General features: G+C 35.0%; 1 protein-coding gene across 2 annotated transcripts; it reads left to right on the forward strand.

Moving 5' to 3' along the window:
• Positions 1-1,707: 1,707 nt before the first annotated feature.
• Positions 1,708-16,402, forward strand: LOC110734492. Of its 2 annotated transcripts, none has more exons than XM_021914657.1 (9): positions 1,708-1,980; positions 2,145-2,245; positions 2,931-3,005; positions 6,333-6,538; positions 6,710-6,760; positions 9,730-9,781; positions 9,850-9,908; positions 10,023-10,068; positions 15,901-16,402. In XM_021914657.1, the coding sequence occupies exons 4-9, from the start codon at positions 6,410-6,412 to the stop codon at positions 16,038-16,040; spliced, it is 477 nt and encodes a 158-aa protein (XP_021770349.1). In that variant the 5' UTR covers positions 1,708-1,980; positions 2,145-2,245; positions 2,931-3,005; positions 6,333-6,409; the 3' UTR covers positions 16,041-16,402. The 2 variants fall into 2 exon arrangements, with proteins under 2 accessions (XP_021770349.1, XP_021770348.1); XM_021914656.1 differs by having other exon boundaries at positions 2,148-2,245.
• Positions 16,403-18,401: the final 1,999 nt, after the last annotated feature.

Consider the following 18,401-nt stretch of genomic DNA (forward strand, 5'->3'; position numbering starts at 1 on the left):
TGCCATTATTGCATAGGTTTAGTTCTCCGTTAATGCAATTCTTATTTTACCAAATGTCATTACTTTGGAAAATTATTTCACCAAATGCTATTACTTTTTAAAATTAATGCACAATAATCATTTATTTTAATAATAAAAATAATACTTTTTTCTCGATTTTCGTGACAAAAATTGCTCGGGTAAATTTTTGTGGTCATTTTCATGGTTAAAACCTTACCCAATTAATTTTCATGTTAAAAAATAACGACACGCTAATTGAGATATTTTTCGACACACAAAACGGAGCATTTACGTTTTTTTTTGCCAATTCCGAGCTTAATTTGTAACCATAAAGGATCAAAATGACCACCAATACCTTACCCAATCAATTTTTATGGTTAAAAATAATGACACGCTAATCGAGATAATTTTCAACGCAAAAAACGGGGCATTTACATTTTTTTTTGCTAATTCCGAGCATAATTTGTATCCATAAAGAGTCAAAATGACCCCAAAAACCTTGCCCAATTAATTTTATGGTTAAAAATAACGACACGCTAATCGAGATATTTTTTAACACTCAAAATGGGGCATTTACATTATTTTTTTGCCAATTTCGAGCTTAATTTGTTTCCATAAAGGATAAAATGACCTCCAAAACTTTACCCGATTAATTTTTGTCAAGAAAATCATGACAAAAAATTATTTTTATTAATTAAAATAAATGATTAAAACAAACCAATCATATCATGACACGTGTTTTGATTTAATCTTAATGACTAACGGCCGTTAGTCATTAATGACATTTGGTGAATTTTTTAAAAGTTCGATGACATTTGATGAGTTTTGAAAACCTTGATGGCATTTGGTAAAATAACCGTTTCAAATTAAAATTCCCAAAAACCTGTATGGGAAAGTTCGATAATATCCCGTGATAAACAATGCAAGTTTCTCTCCGAGAGTAAGGCTCTATTCTTTTGAGCTTCTCGGCAGAGTAGAGCAGATTTCAGCAGAGCAGAGCAGGCAGAGCAGATTTCAGCATTATTATTATTATTACTAGATTTATTATTATTATTATTATTATTATTATTATTATTATTAGTTTTAATATCATCATCGTCGTCATCATCATCATCATCATCATCATCATCATTATTATAATTATTATGATTTTTTTAGATTTCTTTTTACTCTTTTTGTAACGTTAGAAAATGTGTTAAATAGTATAAAATATTAATTATTACCATTAAATATTAGTTATTATTATCAATTAATATTATATATTAATTCTTATTATTATTATTATCTATAAGTATTAGTTATTATTAATAAATATTAATAATTTTTATTTTTATGTTTATTAAATTTTAATTATTATTATTATTAATTATTAGTTTTAAACAAAAAAGAACAAATTTCAAAATAGGAGAGCAAAGGAGAGGAGAGCAGGCAGGGTAGGCAGGGCATAGCAGAGCAGTTTTAAAGAACATAGCCTAACTTGGAATTCCCCCTTTTTTACTCTCACCATTCGATCAGTACTTCCAAAAAAAAACATTTCGACACTATAAAAAAAAAAACGCTCGTATTCCTCTCCGGCTGTGGTGCCTGCCCCTTAACGCCACCACGCTCGGCGCCAACCACCACCTCTCAACGCCGCCTCCCACCTGTGGCAACCAGGGGCGGATCCGGGTTCATTGAACACAGATTTTTTGGAAAAAATTAAAAACTTTTTTTAAAAAAAAAAAAAAGCAAAATAGGTTAAATAGAATATTTGTGTATTTTCTGACAACAACAAAAGTTGGAGCCTTGTGGTTTTTATCACATCCCATCACACAAGAGTTTGTGGGTACAAAACCCTAACTTCTCAAGTTCTCAAAACCCTAACTTCTTCCTCCTCCTCTTCCCGTCTTCCGGAATTCCGGCTGTCCCTCTGTGACTCTTTGTCTGACCGACTGTCCGCAGCGGCGCAGCCTCGCAGACCCGCAGCCGTCTGGTAGTGAGGTAAGTGAATTTGGGGATTTTTTTTTTTGCTAAATCGTTGAATTTCATATGCTAATATACATTACGAATTGGGGATGTTTTGTAAATCGCTGAAGATTGGTTATAATTCGCTAATTTACTTCTCAAGTTCTCAATTTGGGGATTTTTTTTGCTAAATCGCACAGCAGACGACCAGGTTCCTTGCTCCACCGACGTCCGACGACGACCACACGGCAGACGCGTCGACGCCTCTAGCCTCCAGCCTCCACGAGTCCACGGTAGTCTGGTGAGCTTGCTGCTTCCCAGTTTCGCACTTGTTTAGTTGTTTGTTGTTAAGTTGTTTCTTGTTTGTTGATTGTTGATTGTAAATTACTTAATTGTTGATTGTTGCTTATTGCTTGTTAATATGAGATTACGCGTACTGCTAGTTCAAAAATGCTAGAGTGAGATGGACAGATATTATTACAGAAGGATGCTGATCAGCTTGCATTATTATTTAGATATGGACATATTGTCAATGTTCATAAAAAAATGTTAGGTTCAAAGTTAACTGAAGGCATAATATAAGCCAATCCCAATTATACATAAGAACCTAATTATTTTCTAAACAATCAGGATGATATGTCATTAAATACAAATAAAACAAGATTGAGAAGACCAAACTAAAATCACTAATAATTAAGCCATTAAGCAATAATTCATCATTTATTTAAAAAAAAAAAAACAGTTCAGCCAAAATATACATATTAATAATAATATTAAAAAAGAAATATTAGGAAAAGAAAAAAGAGTCAAAAATTCTTTTCAAATTATTCTCTGCCTTTTAGGAATCTCGAAGAATGCTTCTGTAAATTTTTTTTTTCTATTTGTATTGTGTAATCTATTTGCAATCCATGATTTGAACTTATGTATTGAATATTTAATTATTATATTTTTGTTCCTTTGTTAATTATGATTTTGAACTTCCGAAGTTTCGAACCCCCTCTTTGGAAATCCTGGAGACGCCACGGGTGGCAATCACTAGCAGAGTTCCTGCAATTAAAGAGGTTAGTTTGCCCTAATTTGATTTTTTTAACTAATGTATAATTGATGTTGTAATTGCTAATTAGACTCAAAATTGATTAGTATGGCTTCGCTTGAATTTTTTCGTTTATTACAGTAATTTATGTCAAACCGCTAATTGAAATAAATTAGTTGAGTCGTTTATTGATCAATTGGAGATTGATATGATTAAATAATAAATGTCAGAATTTATGTTGGTGATTAAGTTAGATAATTGAGTGGTTAGTTAATGTTGTAGTTTCTGAACTTCTGTTTGATAATCTAACTAAATTCTTGAATTTGATGGGTTTGTATTTGGGTATGATTCTTATGAACAATAATCACAATTGATCAATTGTGGATTTGTGGGTGAGTCGATTGGATTTCAGATTTAGTAAGTGGAGAAATTGGAGGAATGTAGAAAGCGGTATGAGTCACAATGTTGACTAGTGAATTAATCATTAATTTTGGTTTAAATTTTAACTATTATGTTCTTAATCAAAGCAATTATATTTCTGAACTTATAATGGTAAAGTGGGTTACAAGCCTCCCAACAAAGTGTGGTAAACTAGTACTTTATCCATCCTTTAAAATTACAACAATTTTACCGGAACCAACACACAATACAAAACTATTTAATGAAAGTATATACTGAGATAAATCCAACATCATCTTCCATTGCTTTTCTATATATTAGTAATACATATGTTGGCCTTGGTTATTGGCTGCTGGCGGTTGGCTGGTTCATTTGGCTTATTTGATGTTTGGTAAATTTAGTTGGTGGACGTTGGTTGTTTATTAGATAATTTGTGGGCCAACAAACCAAAAGCCAACAAAAAAAAAGCTACTCATAACAGCTTTTTCATTTTAGCTTAAAAGCCAGCTTTGTCGTCGAATGAAAAGACAATTACCAAACACTTTTTTTTTGCTGTTTGACCACATAAAAAAACCAAAACCCAAAAGCTAACCAAAAAAGCCATTTACCAAGCATGGTCGTTGTCTAAGTTAGTACTCCCTCCGTCCCTTATTTACATGGCTACTTTTGTTTTTGGGGTTTCAGAATTACATGCCTATTTCTATTTAAAGAATGTACTTTTTGACAATATTCCCTCTTTTTGATGAGTTATTTTCATTTTTCTTTTATTTTTATTTTTACTTTTGACATCATTTTCAATACTTTCTCTCTCCATCTCTTTAATAATTACCAACTACCTTTTCTTTCTCTCTATCTCTCTCTATCCCCACATGTATATTTGTACTTCCCAATCATGGCTTTTAAGGAATATCTAAGTTCCTTAATTCCTGTGTAAAATGGGAAATAGGCATGTAGATAAGAGACGGAGGGAGTATATGAATAGAGCAAAGTTGTTGCAAATTTAAGGAAACTAAGCAAGAATAGTCTTCAGATTTGTTACTTATATAAAAGGGTGAAATCATGGCCTCATTTATTTAAGACTTTGAGTATTATTCTTTTCGGACAATGCTAACCCCATTGTTTGAAGACCTTGTCATAGTGAACAGTGCTGAATGGTAATGTGGGTGTTTTTGCTCTATAATTTGCATTCTTTGCTACAAAGGAATTTTTTATGTCTCACAAATAATGCCCCTTTGTCGTAAATAATAAGAAACAGAGGTAGTACATTTTATACTCGTAATTTGTTAGAACTACTTTAAGAGTAAGAGGTGATTGGAAGTTTTGTGGCTCATTTGTACTATTCTATTGCTATTTATAGAAACAAATAATAAACAAACAATCAAATCAATCCATCAATCAACCTTAATCCCATGATTGGGTAAGCTACATGAATTAAATCTTCCTCATCCATCCCTTACGATCAAATAGCTCATTCTCATGCAAATCCATATGCTTCATATCCTTTCTAACTCTTTCCAAACAAGTCATTTTTGGTCTCCCTTTACCTCGTTTAACTCCTCCATGATCTCATTCTTCGTACCGGTACACCATGGAGTTTCCGTCTTACATGCCCAAACCAACATAGACAATTTTCCTTTAGTTTGTCTTCAAAGCCTGCGACAACCACTTTTTTGCGAAATAACTTCATTTTTGATTCTATCTCTTAGAGTGTTCCCGCACATCCATCTTAACATGTGCATTTCCGTAATCTCTATCTTTTTAATGTGCTTCTTTTTAGAAGCCCAACATCATAGAGCAATACTGGTTTTATTGCTGTCCTATAGAATTTCCCCTTAACTCTAAAGGAATGCTTCGGTCTCATAATTAACGTTGAGAATAAAACCAACGACTTAATTTTGCATTGAAGTAGCTATTGATGTCCTTATAATCAAAGAGCCGTTGTATCATTTCATTAATTAACAAAAAATGCAAGAAAGCAGGAACACACATAAAAAGAGGAGCCCACTCTTAAAAGATGTTACTTGCTCCATGTGAAGTAATGTAGCTTTGGCAAGCTACAAAGAATCAACAGGCTACAGCATATGTGCTCCACACTGATACTTTTCGTGCTCTATTTTATAAAGACTTGCAAATGCTTTTATTCTCAATTATTAATTTGTTAATTTAAAGTACCAAATCGGTTCTAGAGTCTGGGTGTTATAGAATTTGGGAAGAAAGCAGATGCATGGGAATCAAGGAGTGTTAGGGGCCGAGGTTTAACTATATAGGTAAGGGGTTGAACTAGTGGTCAGCGGAAGTGGAATATTGATGTGGGCGATAGGGGTTTCTGCAGATAGAGAAAGAAAGATGGCAGGGCTAGGTTTGTGGATGATAAGATCTGCCTTCTTGTTAATCTGCTCTGCTCTTGCTTCATTGCTGACCTTTGGGACTCCATCATTTCTGACATTAATTATGTCCTCTGGCCAAACTTCTGCACAATATCCAAATTTCGATGACAATATTTTTCCATTGATTTTTTTAGCTGAAATGGTTGGTGTTTGAGTGATGTTTCTTGACAAATAACTTGTGAGATTTTGGCTAGATAACTGGCGCTTGGTGGTAGTGTATCAATGTTTTGTGTGAGAAGCTAATGGAGTTGACGAACATTGGTCATCAAGGTTAATTTGATGTATTTACAAAAGTAATCTCTTAGGGTACATGGTGAATCTAAACATTAAGGGTATATGATGAGTAATTGCAAAATTTAGAGGTATATGATGAAAATATAGTCGTTATATTTTTATTATTTTTATATTATTTAGTGATCACTTTTTTTTTACTCTGTATTTGTTTAAATTGTTCTTGCCGTTTTATTTTTCCAACTTAAACAATACTTTGATATTCTTGCTAACTTTAAAAAGTCATGCTCTCTTTATTTTTTTCTTTTTTCCTTTCCAAATTCACCATAATTGCAAAGAAAGAGAAGTCTAAGTAGCTTGGAGTTTTGGTACATAAAAAAAAGCACAAAACCAAATCATCAGGGCAAGTGGAGAGATGGGGACCCGAGAAGTGTATGAGGAGAAGCTTCGAACTGGAAATGCGTATCACCATGTTCCCACCATCAATCCTGGCCTCGGCACCCCGCGATGCCCTCGTTGTCTCTCTCTCCTCGACTCTGAATCTGTATATTCTCTCAATCTAATTATTCTGTGTGCTTTCTCTTTGACCTTTTCCTTCATTTTTTGCTCTTTTTTCGCTGCATTTTGGTATGAATATTAACTGTTCGACGATTTGTCTCAAAGAATTTTCTTGCTATGCTGACTATTTGCCTTTTTGGGTTTCTTGTTGATTCAGAGGAGTGGTGAATGGACAATTACTCCTGTGTTGCATGATGCTACGACTGTGGTATGATTCCTGTCTTCTCTCTTTTTGTTTGTGTATACCCGAACATAGTAAGCGAGCTGCCTATACAATATATTTCTTGCAGTTTCTATTGCTCTCAGAAATTGTAGACCAACTTTGAATTTTGTTAAATTTTTGGATGGAACTTAATTGTTTATATTTTTTTAACTGTCTTGGTGAAGGTATGAGTACATTATTATGTTTCTGATTTCATATGTGATTTATATGGTGTTAGTAAAGATGATCTAAGGCGGCATTGTACAACACTTCCCTGTGAAGGACATGTCTTTGCCAAGAATTAATAACTTTGTGCCTAATGTGATAAAATTTAGTGTACTTTCTGATATGGTGGTGAGAGAGAGTGAGAGACAATTGAAACACTCAAGGTGTTAATTGGATGTGTTTATAGTTGTTAGAGGATTTGGAGCTTTTTAATTTAATGTATATTTTTTATGTTAGAGCTAAGTGTGGTCATTGTCATTGTCTTAGTTCCCACTTTGGATCCTTCCATTGTGTCTTGGCTACATATAGACTTTGCATCTTGATTTCAAGATTTGTTTGTTGGGCTTTAATGGGTTCAAGTTTGCAATGCTTTCTGGACTGTTGAAGTTTATTGAAAAAAAATTAAAGGCTTGGAGTGTAAATGGGTTGGGAACACTTAGTTTAGACAGGGAAGGTCATTCATTCTGGATGTAGAAAAAAAAAAGAAATGAAGACGGAGAGTGCTGCTTGTGATTGCAGGAGTTACTTGTAGTGAGTTGGTTGGAGAGGTCGAGATGACCATGCATTAAAAGTTTGCCTAGTGGGAGAGAATGGGCCCAGGTTAAAGATTGAAAGCCAATACATTCCTCTGTTTGTTTAACAAAGGAGTTAGTTGAGGACTGGAGTTTGTTTAACAAAGAAGTTAAATGAGGACTTGAGGTGTGCATAACTTTGATAAGATATGTGGAGGATATTTTCTATGGAATCTCTTTTTTTTACATGAGATAATCTATATTTATTGATCAAGCCCCTGTCTTGAAGCAGCTTTGATTTTTGTTTGGTGTCTCTAAAGGTGATTTCTGATCACATGTTAGAAATTTTTTGAGAGAGTCCATCTTAAAGTATGTATATGAGTGTATGGGTTGTCTGTCAAACTTGGAAATCCCTCCTTTGAGTCTCTGTTTGAAAACAGGATTTGTTTGTTAAATTCAAGAATGTTGTTCTTATTATTGTGCCTCCTGATTTCCTGCAAATTTGGTCTAAATTTTTGGCCTATCAATCTCGTGAAATGATTTTGCAATACTTGTCTTTTAATGCGTAGCTAGATGCAAAAGATTATTGCTGCTGCTGTTATGCTAGATAGTTGGTTGCTGATATAAGGAGGGCCGATGAAGAGGGTGCTTTTTTGACAAAGTCATGAAGTAAGAGCTGTAGTTGCCTAGGTGGATGGTGGTGTAGGTTGTTTCTATTCTCTCCAGCTGTTGGCTTTAAAAACCAGCCAATGGACACTGCCAAAGTTTCCTTTTTCTCATCACTCGGTGGTGATGTCTGGATAACTGTGATTATAAAGTAAATTCTTACTCTGATTATCTTGCGGTAGTTGGCATTTGTTCCTTTTGCAGCTTGAGATTGTATCGCCTTGTTTTGAGAAACTTATTGGATACTTGTAAATGTCTTGATTGTCATCCCAAATTTGTGTATCGTTTAGTTAGTCTTGGATAGTTGTGAGTTCAAGAATTTCTCTATTTCTTATTTAGGACTCCCATTATGGGATATTATTCGTGGCTTTATGGGATTAGTTTTTTGAATTCATAGAAGATTGAATGAGTGTAATAGGGGTCTTTTGCTTAGTGGAACAAGTCCTGTCATCATCCCTTTTAAGGATTCCCTTCTATTTGGTTCTTAAGATTAGAAAAAACTGTGAGAGGTCTAAGGATATTTTAAGAGAGAGTCTATTAAGAGAGATCTCTTAACAGGGTTGGACCTTGTGGTTGAATTGACTGAAGACGAGGGAAGTTGGTTTTCCTCAATTGTTTAAAAACTTCTTGTGATTGGTTATTGACTTTGGCAGCTTTGAAAGAGCTGAAACTGCAAAATGGTGTATGGAGTATAAAATAGGAATTGTTTATGGATGTGGCAGGTGCTAATGCTTCTAGCCCATGAAAGTTCAATTTGAGGTCAGAGTTTGAATGGGTAACAAACATCTGGCCTTTTTGGAAGTTGCTCCCTTGGATGCTGTATATTCTAGATTATGGAGTCTGAGTGGATGATTTCTCTTTATGGTTACTTCTTGTCATTCTTTCTACAATCAATTGTAAACCATTACAAGACTTTTTTTATGAGATGGTTTTCCTTTTTACTCAAGTAGCTTGGTATTTTATTTTAGTGTTTTTTGTTTATGCCAATTCGTGTTTTATGAACTGTATTGATTTCCTTTGGTAAAGTTTTCTCAAATCTTAATCTTTTTTTTTTTACTCACACGTTTTTACCACTCCTTTAAAACTTTCTTGAATTTTGTTCTTGGTTCCCTTTTAAAACTCTCTTAATTTTTACTTGGATGCTCTTTTTTATTTTTCCTCACTTTACACACCTTTTTTCAAACTCTTTCAATTGATTATCCTGTTCTATCCTTTTTTCTATATTGTACGATTCCTTATGACGATTCATGTTAGCAGACCCTTAATTATTTTGGGATTAAGGCTTTGTTGTTGTTGTAGTGTTTTTTGTTTATAAGACTGGCATTCTTTGTCCATTCTTTTCCACAGTTGGAGGACTCAATCTTGTCCTTACAGGTTATGCTAAGATTTGTTAATGAAATGGATTTTTTTTTTTCCTATTCATTTACGCCTTTACAGAATACAATAGTTTTTGCATTGGGATCAAGGCATTCACATCGTTCTGCTTTTACTTTCTTTTTCTCCCCCTAGGCTTCGTCTCTAAATTTTCTCCATCCCATTTAGCTAAATGTATATTTGTGGACTATTATGTAGGCCGGCTGTGGGATTGGAGGAATGCTAAGTGCTACTCATGTTTTCAACACTGGTAATTTCCACTTTTACCTTACTTTCATTGAAAAGAAGTATCTATAGCCTAATGATACTTATTCTTAGGTATACCTTTCGTCCAGAAGTATGTTAAAGGACCCAAGTGGCTTCCATTTGTTGTTGGGGTAAGTCCAATCCATGCACAGGCAATTGTAAATTTATCGTAATATATACTGACCTTCATTTCTGTAAATCTTATTTTTAGCTTAATCTTACTGTAATTTCTGTACCTGCTGCAGCTTCCACCCTTACTTTTGTCTTCAGCTGCATGTGCTGCCTTTGGTGGTAAGATTTGATTTATATCATACTGTAGAATGTCTATTTATTATAATATTTTAGGGTTTAGCTGTAGGTTGATTGTCGGCGCATGATAGTTGCTGAAAGTCCTTAGGAAGTTGCATATACAATCTCTTGTGTAAACAAGATCGTTCAGAAAAAATTGCCTTTTCTCTCATTTAAATTATTTGCAAATTGGTAGAACTTTGTTAAAAGACTCCTATATTACTCACTGCTTAGAGATATTGGCATAAACTTTTAATTTTTGTTGTTTGTTCAGTCCAAGTAAATCAGGGAATCAATTTGTTTGATGTCATTGATGGTTATATCACTAGATTAAGTACTATCAAACAATGAGTTGAGGCCAGAAGGCAAAGGGTTGGTTTTTACAATTTTGCCTCAATAGTTTTGATCGAGGATAGTAAAAAAATTCTGAATCTCTCAAGTTCTAACTACTCTCACCAGTCAGGCAGTCACCCTACATCACCACAGCATGTCTGGGCTCTCACAAAGCCTCATTGGCAATGTCTTATAATGTCTGTCAATCTGATCTAATGGCCTTTGACTATTTTTATGACCACACTTGTTGAGCTTTATTAATGCATTGGCGGTTTTCCTTCCAGTGTCAACTGACTAATCCACTTGTTGCTCATCAGACTCTTCACCAAACCATTACCTAAACCAAATGTTGGCTCAAATAGTATAAATGGCATTGGTTACGGAAAATATGACAGCTTGGATCTCATTTGGCATGATTTAGTATTAAGGGTCTCTGATTATGGCTGTGTGACTAAGGTATTGGTTTGTGTGGATCCTTGGTTATTGGCAATCTTATGGCGAGGTCTGTGAGTTAGAGCTCAGAGAGAGTGATAGCTTTTGGATAAAGAGTTGGGCTAACAACACCCCCCCCCCCCTCTTCTCAAATAAATAAAGAAACTAAAATTTCAAACCTGCTTTTGTTTGGTTGTATCTGTCCTAACATGAGATGTAAGAGTAGAGAATTACTTGAGCTTTAAATTACCTTGAAGGCAAATTGAATTTAGATTCTATAGGTTTTTGATGAATTAATTTGATTCAATAGAAGTAAAGGAAAAGAAGAGAAAGTAAGGGAAAGGAAAAGAAAGGAAGAGAAGGGAAAGGTGGCAGATTTTATTTTCCAATGTTTGGTCAAGGAAAGGAAATAATGGGAAGAGAAAAGAAGTTTGATTTACAACTTTTATTTTTCTCTTTCAGGAAAGCTAAAAAAATAGTGTAGGGGCTTCCCTCCCAGTTCCTTTCCTTTTCTTTTCTTTGAACTCTCATGTCATTTATCAAACCAAACATGGGATCATAATTAAAACCTTTTCCATTCCATTCTTTTTTAGCCAAATCTCTTCAACTAAAAAGGCCTCGGCTTAAAAGTAAAAAGTTATGATAATAGGGAATTTTTTCTTCATTAACACTATGTTAGGATAGAGAGAAATGGATGGAAAGGAAGAGGAGAAAGGGAGGGAAGCATCATCCTTTGTTTGGATATGTTATAAAATGAGGGAAGAGAAGTCAATCTTCCTTCCCCTTTTAATAAATCAAATCCCTCCATTGTTGGAGAGATTTAGTAGGAAAATGGAAGATCACCCTCTCCCTCCCTCCCTCCCTTTCCCTTCACTATTGTTATCCAAACATAATTAGCTTTTATTTTCATAAAGTTTTGAGGGAAATTTCTGAATTACCCATTGTTGCCTCTCTTTTGTGTTTCAATGTAAAATAAGCAAATTTTAACCATAGTATTGTTATTATTCTTTGCAACAAAATTAGTGACACATTTCCCAACACAAAAATTTCTTAATGTTGTTAATGAAAACAAGGGTTATGTGATTAACGGTAAAGAGAAAAAAATAAGGATAATTAATAAATTAAAGGCAACCACCACCAACACCACGTCATCACCCATTCAACCTACACCAACACCAACACCTTTCTCAACACCACCCTGCCACCACCAACATTCACCCTGTTAACCACCACTAAAACCCACCCTCTCTCCAAAAGCACCACTACCCACCCTCCCGCTCCCCGAAAGCACCACCATCCACCCATTCTCTCCCTGAAACAACCACCACCCACCCTCCCGCTTCCTAAAACACCACCATCCACCCTCTCTCTCCTCGAATCACCATCATCCACTTAAGTTTTAAAAAGCGTGCCTAGGCGCAAGGCTCACAAAAGCGCACGTCAGTGAGCTTTAACCATTGCAGGCGCAAGCACCTACAAAAAGTGAGCGCCTTGGTGCGCCTCATACCGCCTTTGCCAAGGCGCAAGGCGCTGCGCCTAGGCAGCTTCAGGTTCAAACGCGAGAGAAAGGGAAGATTTGAGAAAATCAATAGAAAAAGACCAAAAAAATTCAAATTAAATCTTACCCAGACTTTGTTTTACATTTTCGAGTTAACCCCTCAATCAATTGCATGAAGTAGCGTCAATTTTACCCCAAAATCAAAAATCCTAAATATGAGAAATCCTAATTTGCGAATTGTCAAATAATTGGGGAAATTTGTTGTTGCTGCCGCAACAGAGGTTGCCGGTGAGCTTTTCCCGGTGGATTCCGGCACCGGAATTGTCACCGGCAATCTCTCACAGGTTAGTCTCTTCCTTCGATCCTTTTTCTTTCCATGTGAGTTTTTTTTAGATTAGTTTTTGAAATTTAATATGAGTTTTTTTTAAATCAGTTTCAGATATTTAATACCGAGAAAGCAGAAAAGTAAATGTAAAAAATAAAATTTTGCGCCTCATCTACGAAAGGCGCGCGCCTGCGCCTTGCGCCCAGGCTCCACGGACCCTATGCGCCTCGTTGCACCTCTCGCCTTTTAAAACTAAGCCATCCACCCACCCTCTCCTCGAAACAACCACCTCCCAGCCTCCCTTTCCTCGGAACCTCCATCCACCTACCCACCCTCCCTCTCCACGAAAACCACCACTATCCCCCCCCCCCTTCCCGAAACAACCACCACACATCCTCACTCTCCCGAAAACACCACCAACCACCCTAATAATATGAAGATAAAAAGATTAAAATTGGAAATTATTACCCTCTCATCATCAATTAGGGGTTTATTTGGTTAAATTTAACCATAAAAATCTCAACCTTAAGCTTTAATGGTGTTTTTGAACAAAAAAAGAGAGGAAAAACCCGATGGTGGGCGCCACAGCGGTGACGACTTTAATGAGGGAGGAAGAATTGAGGGTGACTTGACCAGTGGTGGTGGTGGTTGTGAGTGGAGAAAAAAATATGATGGTGGTTGTAAGAGAAGAGAGAGAAAAGTGGTGGTGAGGGTGGCCTGAGAAGGCTGAGAGAGAAAATGTGGTGGTGTGGGTGGTGGATGTGATGGAGGATAGAGGATGTGGGTTAGGTTTTTATCGAGGGATGATTAAGTTTGGTTAATAAGTTAATAACATGTCATTTAATGTTTTAAATGAATTGAAATAAGGGTTTGTGGGTAAATTTACTCACAAAAATTTAATATAAAGAATTTTATTTTATTTATTTATTTATTTATTTTTTCACATAATGTGTAACATCCCGAAGTGGCAAAAGTTGCACAAAATAAAAAATGGAGGTAGCATTATACTTTGGTTACCCAGTCATATCAGGTTATAAATAATTTGCCTTGACTTAACTGAACATTTGGTTACCTATAAATTGAGTAATCGAACTTTCGTTTCTGTTGAGTTCAAGTATTGTATTAAACATCAATATGTACAAGCCCATCCTAAAAATAGCTCTGGTTACTGATTATGTTGAGGTAAAATCAATGGGTAAACACTTTTTAGAAATGATTCATGCATAGATTTACAAATGTTAAAGGCTCAAAACTAGTAATGGCGATGATTAAAGGAACAAGTATTATACGCTGATAGTGTTTTATAGTTGGCAGTGCTAACCGTAAGGTTGTGAGATCTAAGATAATAAGATGCAATGCTGAGTTAATGCTGACTTATAAACTCAGGATCTATATGGACAAAAATATCTCCTAAAGGTGTTCTTACCAGTTGCCACCGAGCCACTATTACTGTTAATGTTACATTTCTAGACGTATTGTATATATTGGGGTAGGTTGTGTGCCAGAAATTTGCAAAACTATAACTGAACTTGAATTAAACAAATTAAAACAACCAACCTGAAACCAAACTTTTCGGTTTGGATACCCTATTTTTGTTTTGGTTTTCCTGTTATGTGTACATTGATGTATCCTTCTTGCATCAGCTTAGCCAGAAAGTTAACTAAAATTGGAAACTGTCCAGTTACACTATGTCTGAACAATCACAGTGTAGGGAAAGGGATGGGAAGGATAAAGAGGGAAGAGAAAGGAGGGACAGAGTGACCCTTTATTTTTCTTCTAAATCTCTCCAACAATTGAGGAATTTAGTTTATTAAATTGGAAGAAAAATGGACCCCTAAGGGAAAATGCATCCCTCACTTGCCCTCCAAAATTTCATATCCAAACATAATTTTAAAGAAAACGGACATCACAAAAACTTTCAGTGATGGGCGCACTAGTCTCAACTCTTGATGTCATACCTTTATCAATCTAATTCCCGATTTAGCTAAATAGTAGCCATTGTTTTAGACTCCTTTTCCAACATTCAGTGTAATTGGCGGAGCTGGGAAGGCAATCGGGTTCAATGTGGGCTGATGAACAGGAGGCAGACTGCAGGTTAGGGATTAGGATATGGGTTGAAAGAGTAAAATTAGGAGGCAATGGGGTGTTTGTCTTAATGTTTGTTCTATATTCAGTAATCTAATTGTCGGGCAAAGAATAATATCTTAATCAATATGTATTTCCATGCCAGCTTGATATTAATATTGTTACTGAAACAGGAACTTGATTTTCACTAATTATCCAGGGTATACTGGATTTTTTCTCTTTTTGTTCGCTCTCATGGTTGAACTTATATCTGCTAGCAAACTTTCAGCTTCTTCTAATGGAATTAGTCAAATATTTTACAAAGTTATTTCCGTTTTCTATCTATTGTGAATACATAGTCACTTCATTCCTTTCTAGTGATAGTAGTGAAGCATCTAGGGGAAAATATTCTTCACAGGAACAAAGTATACATGTAACTACCCTTACCCACTAAACCATTCTATTGGCGAGAGGCTTTTCTGAGTGCAAGACAAGGAGTCAATCAAAATGTTAATACAACTAGAATCTAGTCTCTGGTTTGATTTCTGTACAATGTATATGTTTAAGAACAAATTTTCCAGAACTCACTTTGAAATTATTTAAAAATTTAAAGCAATTTACAGAAGAAATAAAAAATAATTAGGCACATTTTGCCCTTTCAAAGCAAACTAGAAGGAAATATCTTTTTTGGATCTAGCGTTGGAGTGTGAAAATTTTGTTTTGTTAAGGAAGTTGGAAGCCACAAAGTTTTTAAATTGATAGGGTAAGATGGGACTCGGGTATGCCATTTGTGGTCATGGCTCAAATTATTGGGGCAGAGGTCTTCTTTAAATGGATGATGTATTTTTAATTTCACTGCAGGGAGAAGGAAATATAATTAGGAAAATAAAATGGAGATGAGGGAGAGGGACACATTTAGCTTTCCTACGTTTTATGCTTTTTTAGAGTTTTCATTTCGCTCTTTTCACCCTTTCTTGTTTTCCAGGCAGAGCATTCTTTCTTTCTTTGGTTTGTTTTTCTTTTTTTTTTTAATAAATTATTTATGGTACTTGATTGATTCAGTAAAGTTTGAATAGGTGGGCAAGTAATGTGCTAACATGAATTAAAACTCTTGCTATTTTCAAGTCTATTGTAACTTAATGTATGTCTGTGAAATGAGTTGATTAAGGCATCAAATGTGCAGGTTATGCTCTTCCTAAATTTACCCAGCTTACTGTGACATCATATTATGCTGCTTCAAGCGCTTCACACTATGGGATCTCTCTACTTACTAGACACATTGAAGAGGCACATATCTCAACCTCTCAGCAAGAGAAACTGTGATGATGATGATGCGTGGAAGATGACTTGGGTGACACAGCTGTTGCTTTGCTTGTACCAGGTTAATGTTTATGGCCATTTTCCGTAATGCATTTAACTAGAAAATTCTAATATGTCTGGATTTTTCGTCACTTCCCCCGTCCCCTCCCTCCTCTTGTGAAGTACGACTTCCACCTTTTCTGAATTTAGCTGTCACATTACTAGTTAGGAATACGTCCAACCTTTTTATCTATATATTGTTAGGAATTGTGAATTATACTTGAATTTTAAGGCAGTTGTAGCCGAGTTATCTGTATAGTTGAAGATATTTAAATCTTTCATAATAAAATAGAGATATATGAGTGATCTGACATTTACTTTGTTGATCTTTGCACATCCAATGTTATTTCATTGTCCTTTGCAACTTGCAGTAGATATTTTGCCTTGCTTTTGAGCTTAGTTTTAGAAGCAGCTTATAAACAATCAGCTTGTAGTTTACTAAATTGGTGGTTCATTGAGCCCACATAACCCACATTAATTTGTGGGAGGAATAACTAAAGTCCAACCTTTCTTGCTCCAAAATTATTCGAAAGAGAAGAAATGTGGGACTTGTAACCACTTAGAATAGTTAGGCTGGGCCCAAATTTGTCTGTGTTATGGCCCCAAGTCATGTCTGATTTCCACAGGCCCAGTAATCTGCTGTGCAATTGGGACAGTTGGTGACGGGCCAAAGAGTTAAAACCCCATGTCATTATTCTTGAAGATGGTGGCATCCTACCTTTAAACGATAGAAAATGATTTTATTATTTAAAAGGGATTAAGAAAGGTTTAGATTAGAAGATACTTCAATCATGCTGTATTGCTGTGTGACAAAGAGAGACATTTTGATGATATTCAATGCTTCTTACTATGCTACTCGGACTGTTCAATTTACCTCATATACCCGTGTCGGATCCTCAACAAGAACACTTCATTTGGGGCCAAAATCATGAATTTTTCTCTCTATATAGCAGACTTTTTGGACATGGGTACCTGAGTGCAAGTAACATAGACTACTGCTCTTCTATATTCAACATCCCAATCGATCTTATTCAAACCAAAATCTCTGTAAAATCTGCTTTTTCCACTCTTTAGTTTCTTTTTTTGGGTGTCTTTCTCCAGAAAATCCATGATTGATTACTCGACTTGGGATCATAGTTAAAAAATGAGACATTACTCGATCATTTGACTGATGAAATAGGTTTAGTTCAGAAAACGAGTTACCGTGAACCATGAGCTACCGAAGCTCAGGATTTTGACTAACTGAAACTCGACGTCAAAATTTCCTGTTTCCTTACTAGACATATGTTTGTTGAACTGTTGCAACCCTAAATTTTTATAGTCAAAGTTTGTTGCCGTCTTAGCTTGATTGTGTTTTTCACTAAAAAATTACAACTTTAAAGGAAGCTTTAGTTTTCGAGTTTGGTTAAGAATTATTTTTGAAATTCTTCATAGGAAACTTCTTTTTCCACAAATCATTGCTAGTTGAAGTAAAGGTTTGAGGTTTTTCTTTCCAACTGTTTTGATGTCAACTTCACTTGTCTACTTGCCACTTCTCAACTAGATATTTTTTTTGTGTTTTTGATTCAAAATTGATATTATCTTGTACTGTGTGGTGTAGAGTACTTTGATGTGTTTCAATTGATTTGCCAAAATATTATGTGGATCATATAATATTATTAGGTCTGACAAAAAACCGACAATTTTCTTTATAAGTCTAGTATTTGTATGATGGATATTCTTCATATTATTTCTCATAAATACTTGGATAAATGATGAGGACAAATCGCAACTATTGCGACTGCCCATTTAAAGCTCCCAAGTTGTATAAGGGAATTTCAAAAATATAATTTTGTTCCTGGAATTTGGAAATATTATGTCTTATTGTTTATTTTTGTTATAAAATATTTGGAATATTATTTTAGAAATATATGAACTCGTTGCTTTTTCCTACTTCTGTCTCCATTTTTAAAAATCGTTATATGAGAACTAATACTAGTACAATAGGTAAGCTCTGAATTGATTGAGTTATTATTATTGATTTTAACTGTTGTACTCTTCTGAGTGTTTTTTCTGGTTAGAAATTTAATGTGATGTACATGTAAGAAAATCATTCAATAACATTGTTTTGGGGATGGTAAGTTGAAGAATAATTATTATAGGTTGGACCCATCATATGCTAATTGAGTGTAGATTTACACTTTAGACCCTTGAGAGGTGGGGTGGACGAGGACGATGACGAGGATGAGAGAAGTTCTAACTCTCGAGAACTTTATTGGTAGGATTCAAATCTATGATCTCAAGGTCATAAAGTAGGAATTATACCACTAAACCAAGCTATCTTGG

This window comes from Chenopodium quinoa, unplaced genomic scaffold (genome assembly GCF_001683475.1).
Source record: "Chenopodium quinoa cultivar QQ74 unplaced genomic scaffold, ASM168347v1, whole genome shotgun sequence".
NCBI lineage: Eukaryota > Viridiplantae > Streptophyta > Magnoliopsida > Caryophyllales > Amaranthaceae > Chenopodium > Chenopodium quinoa.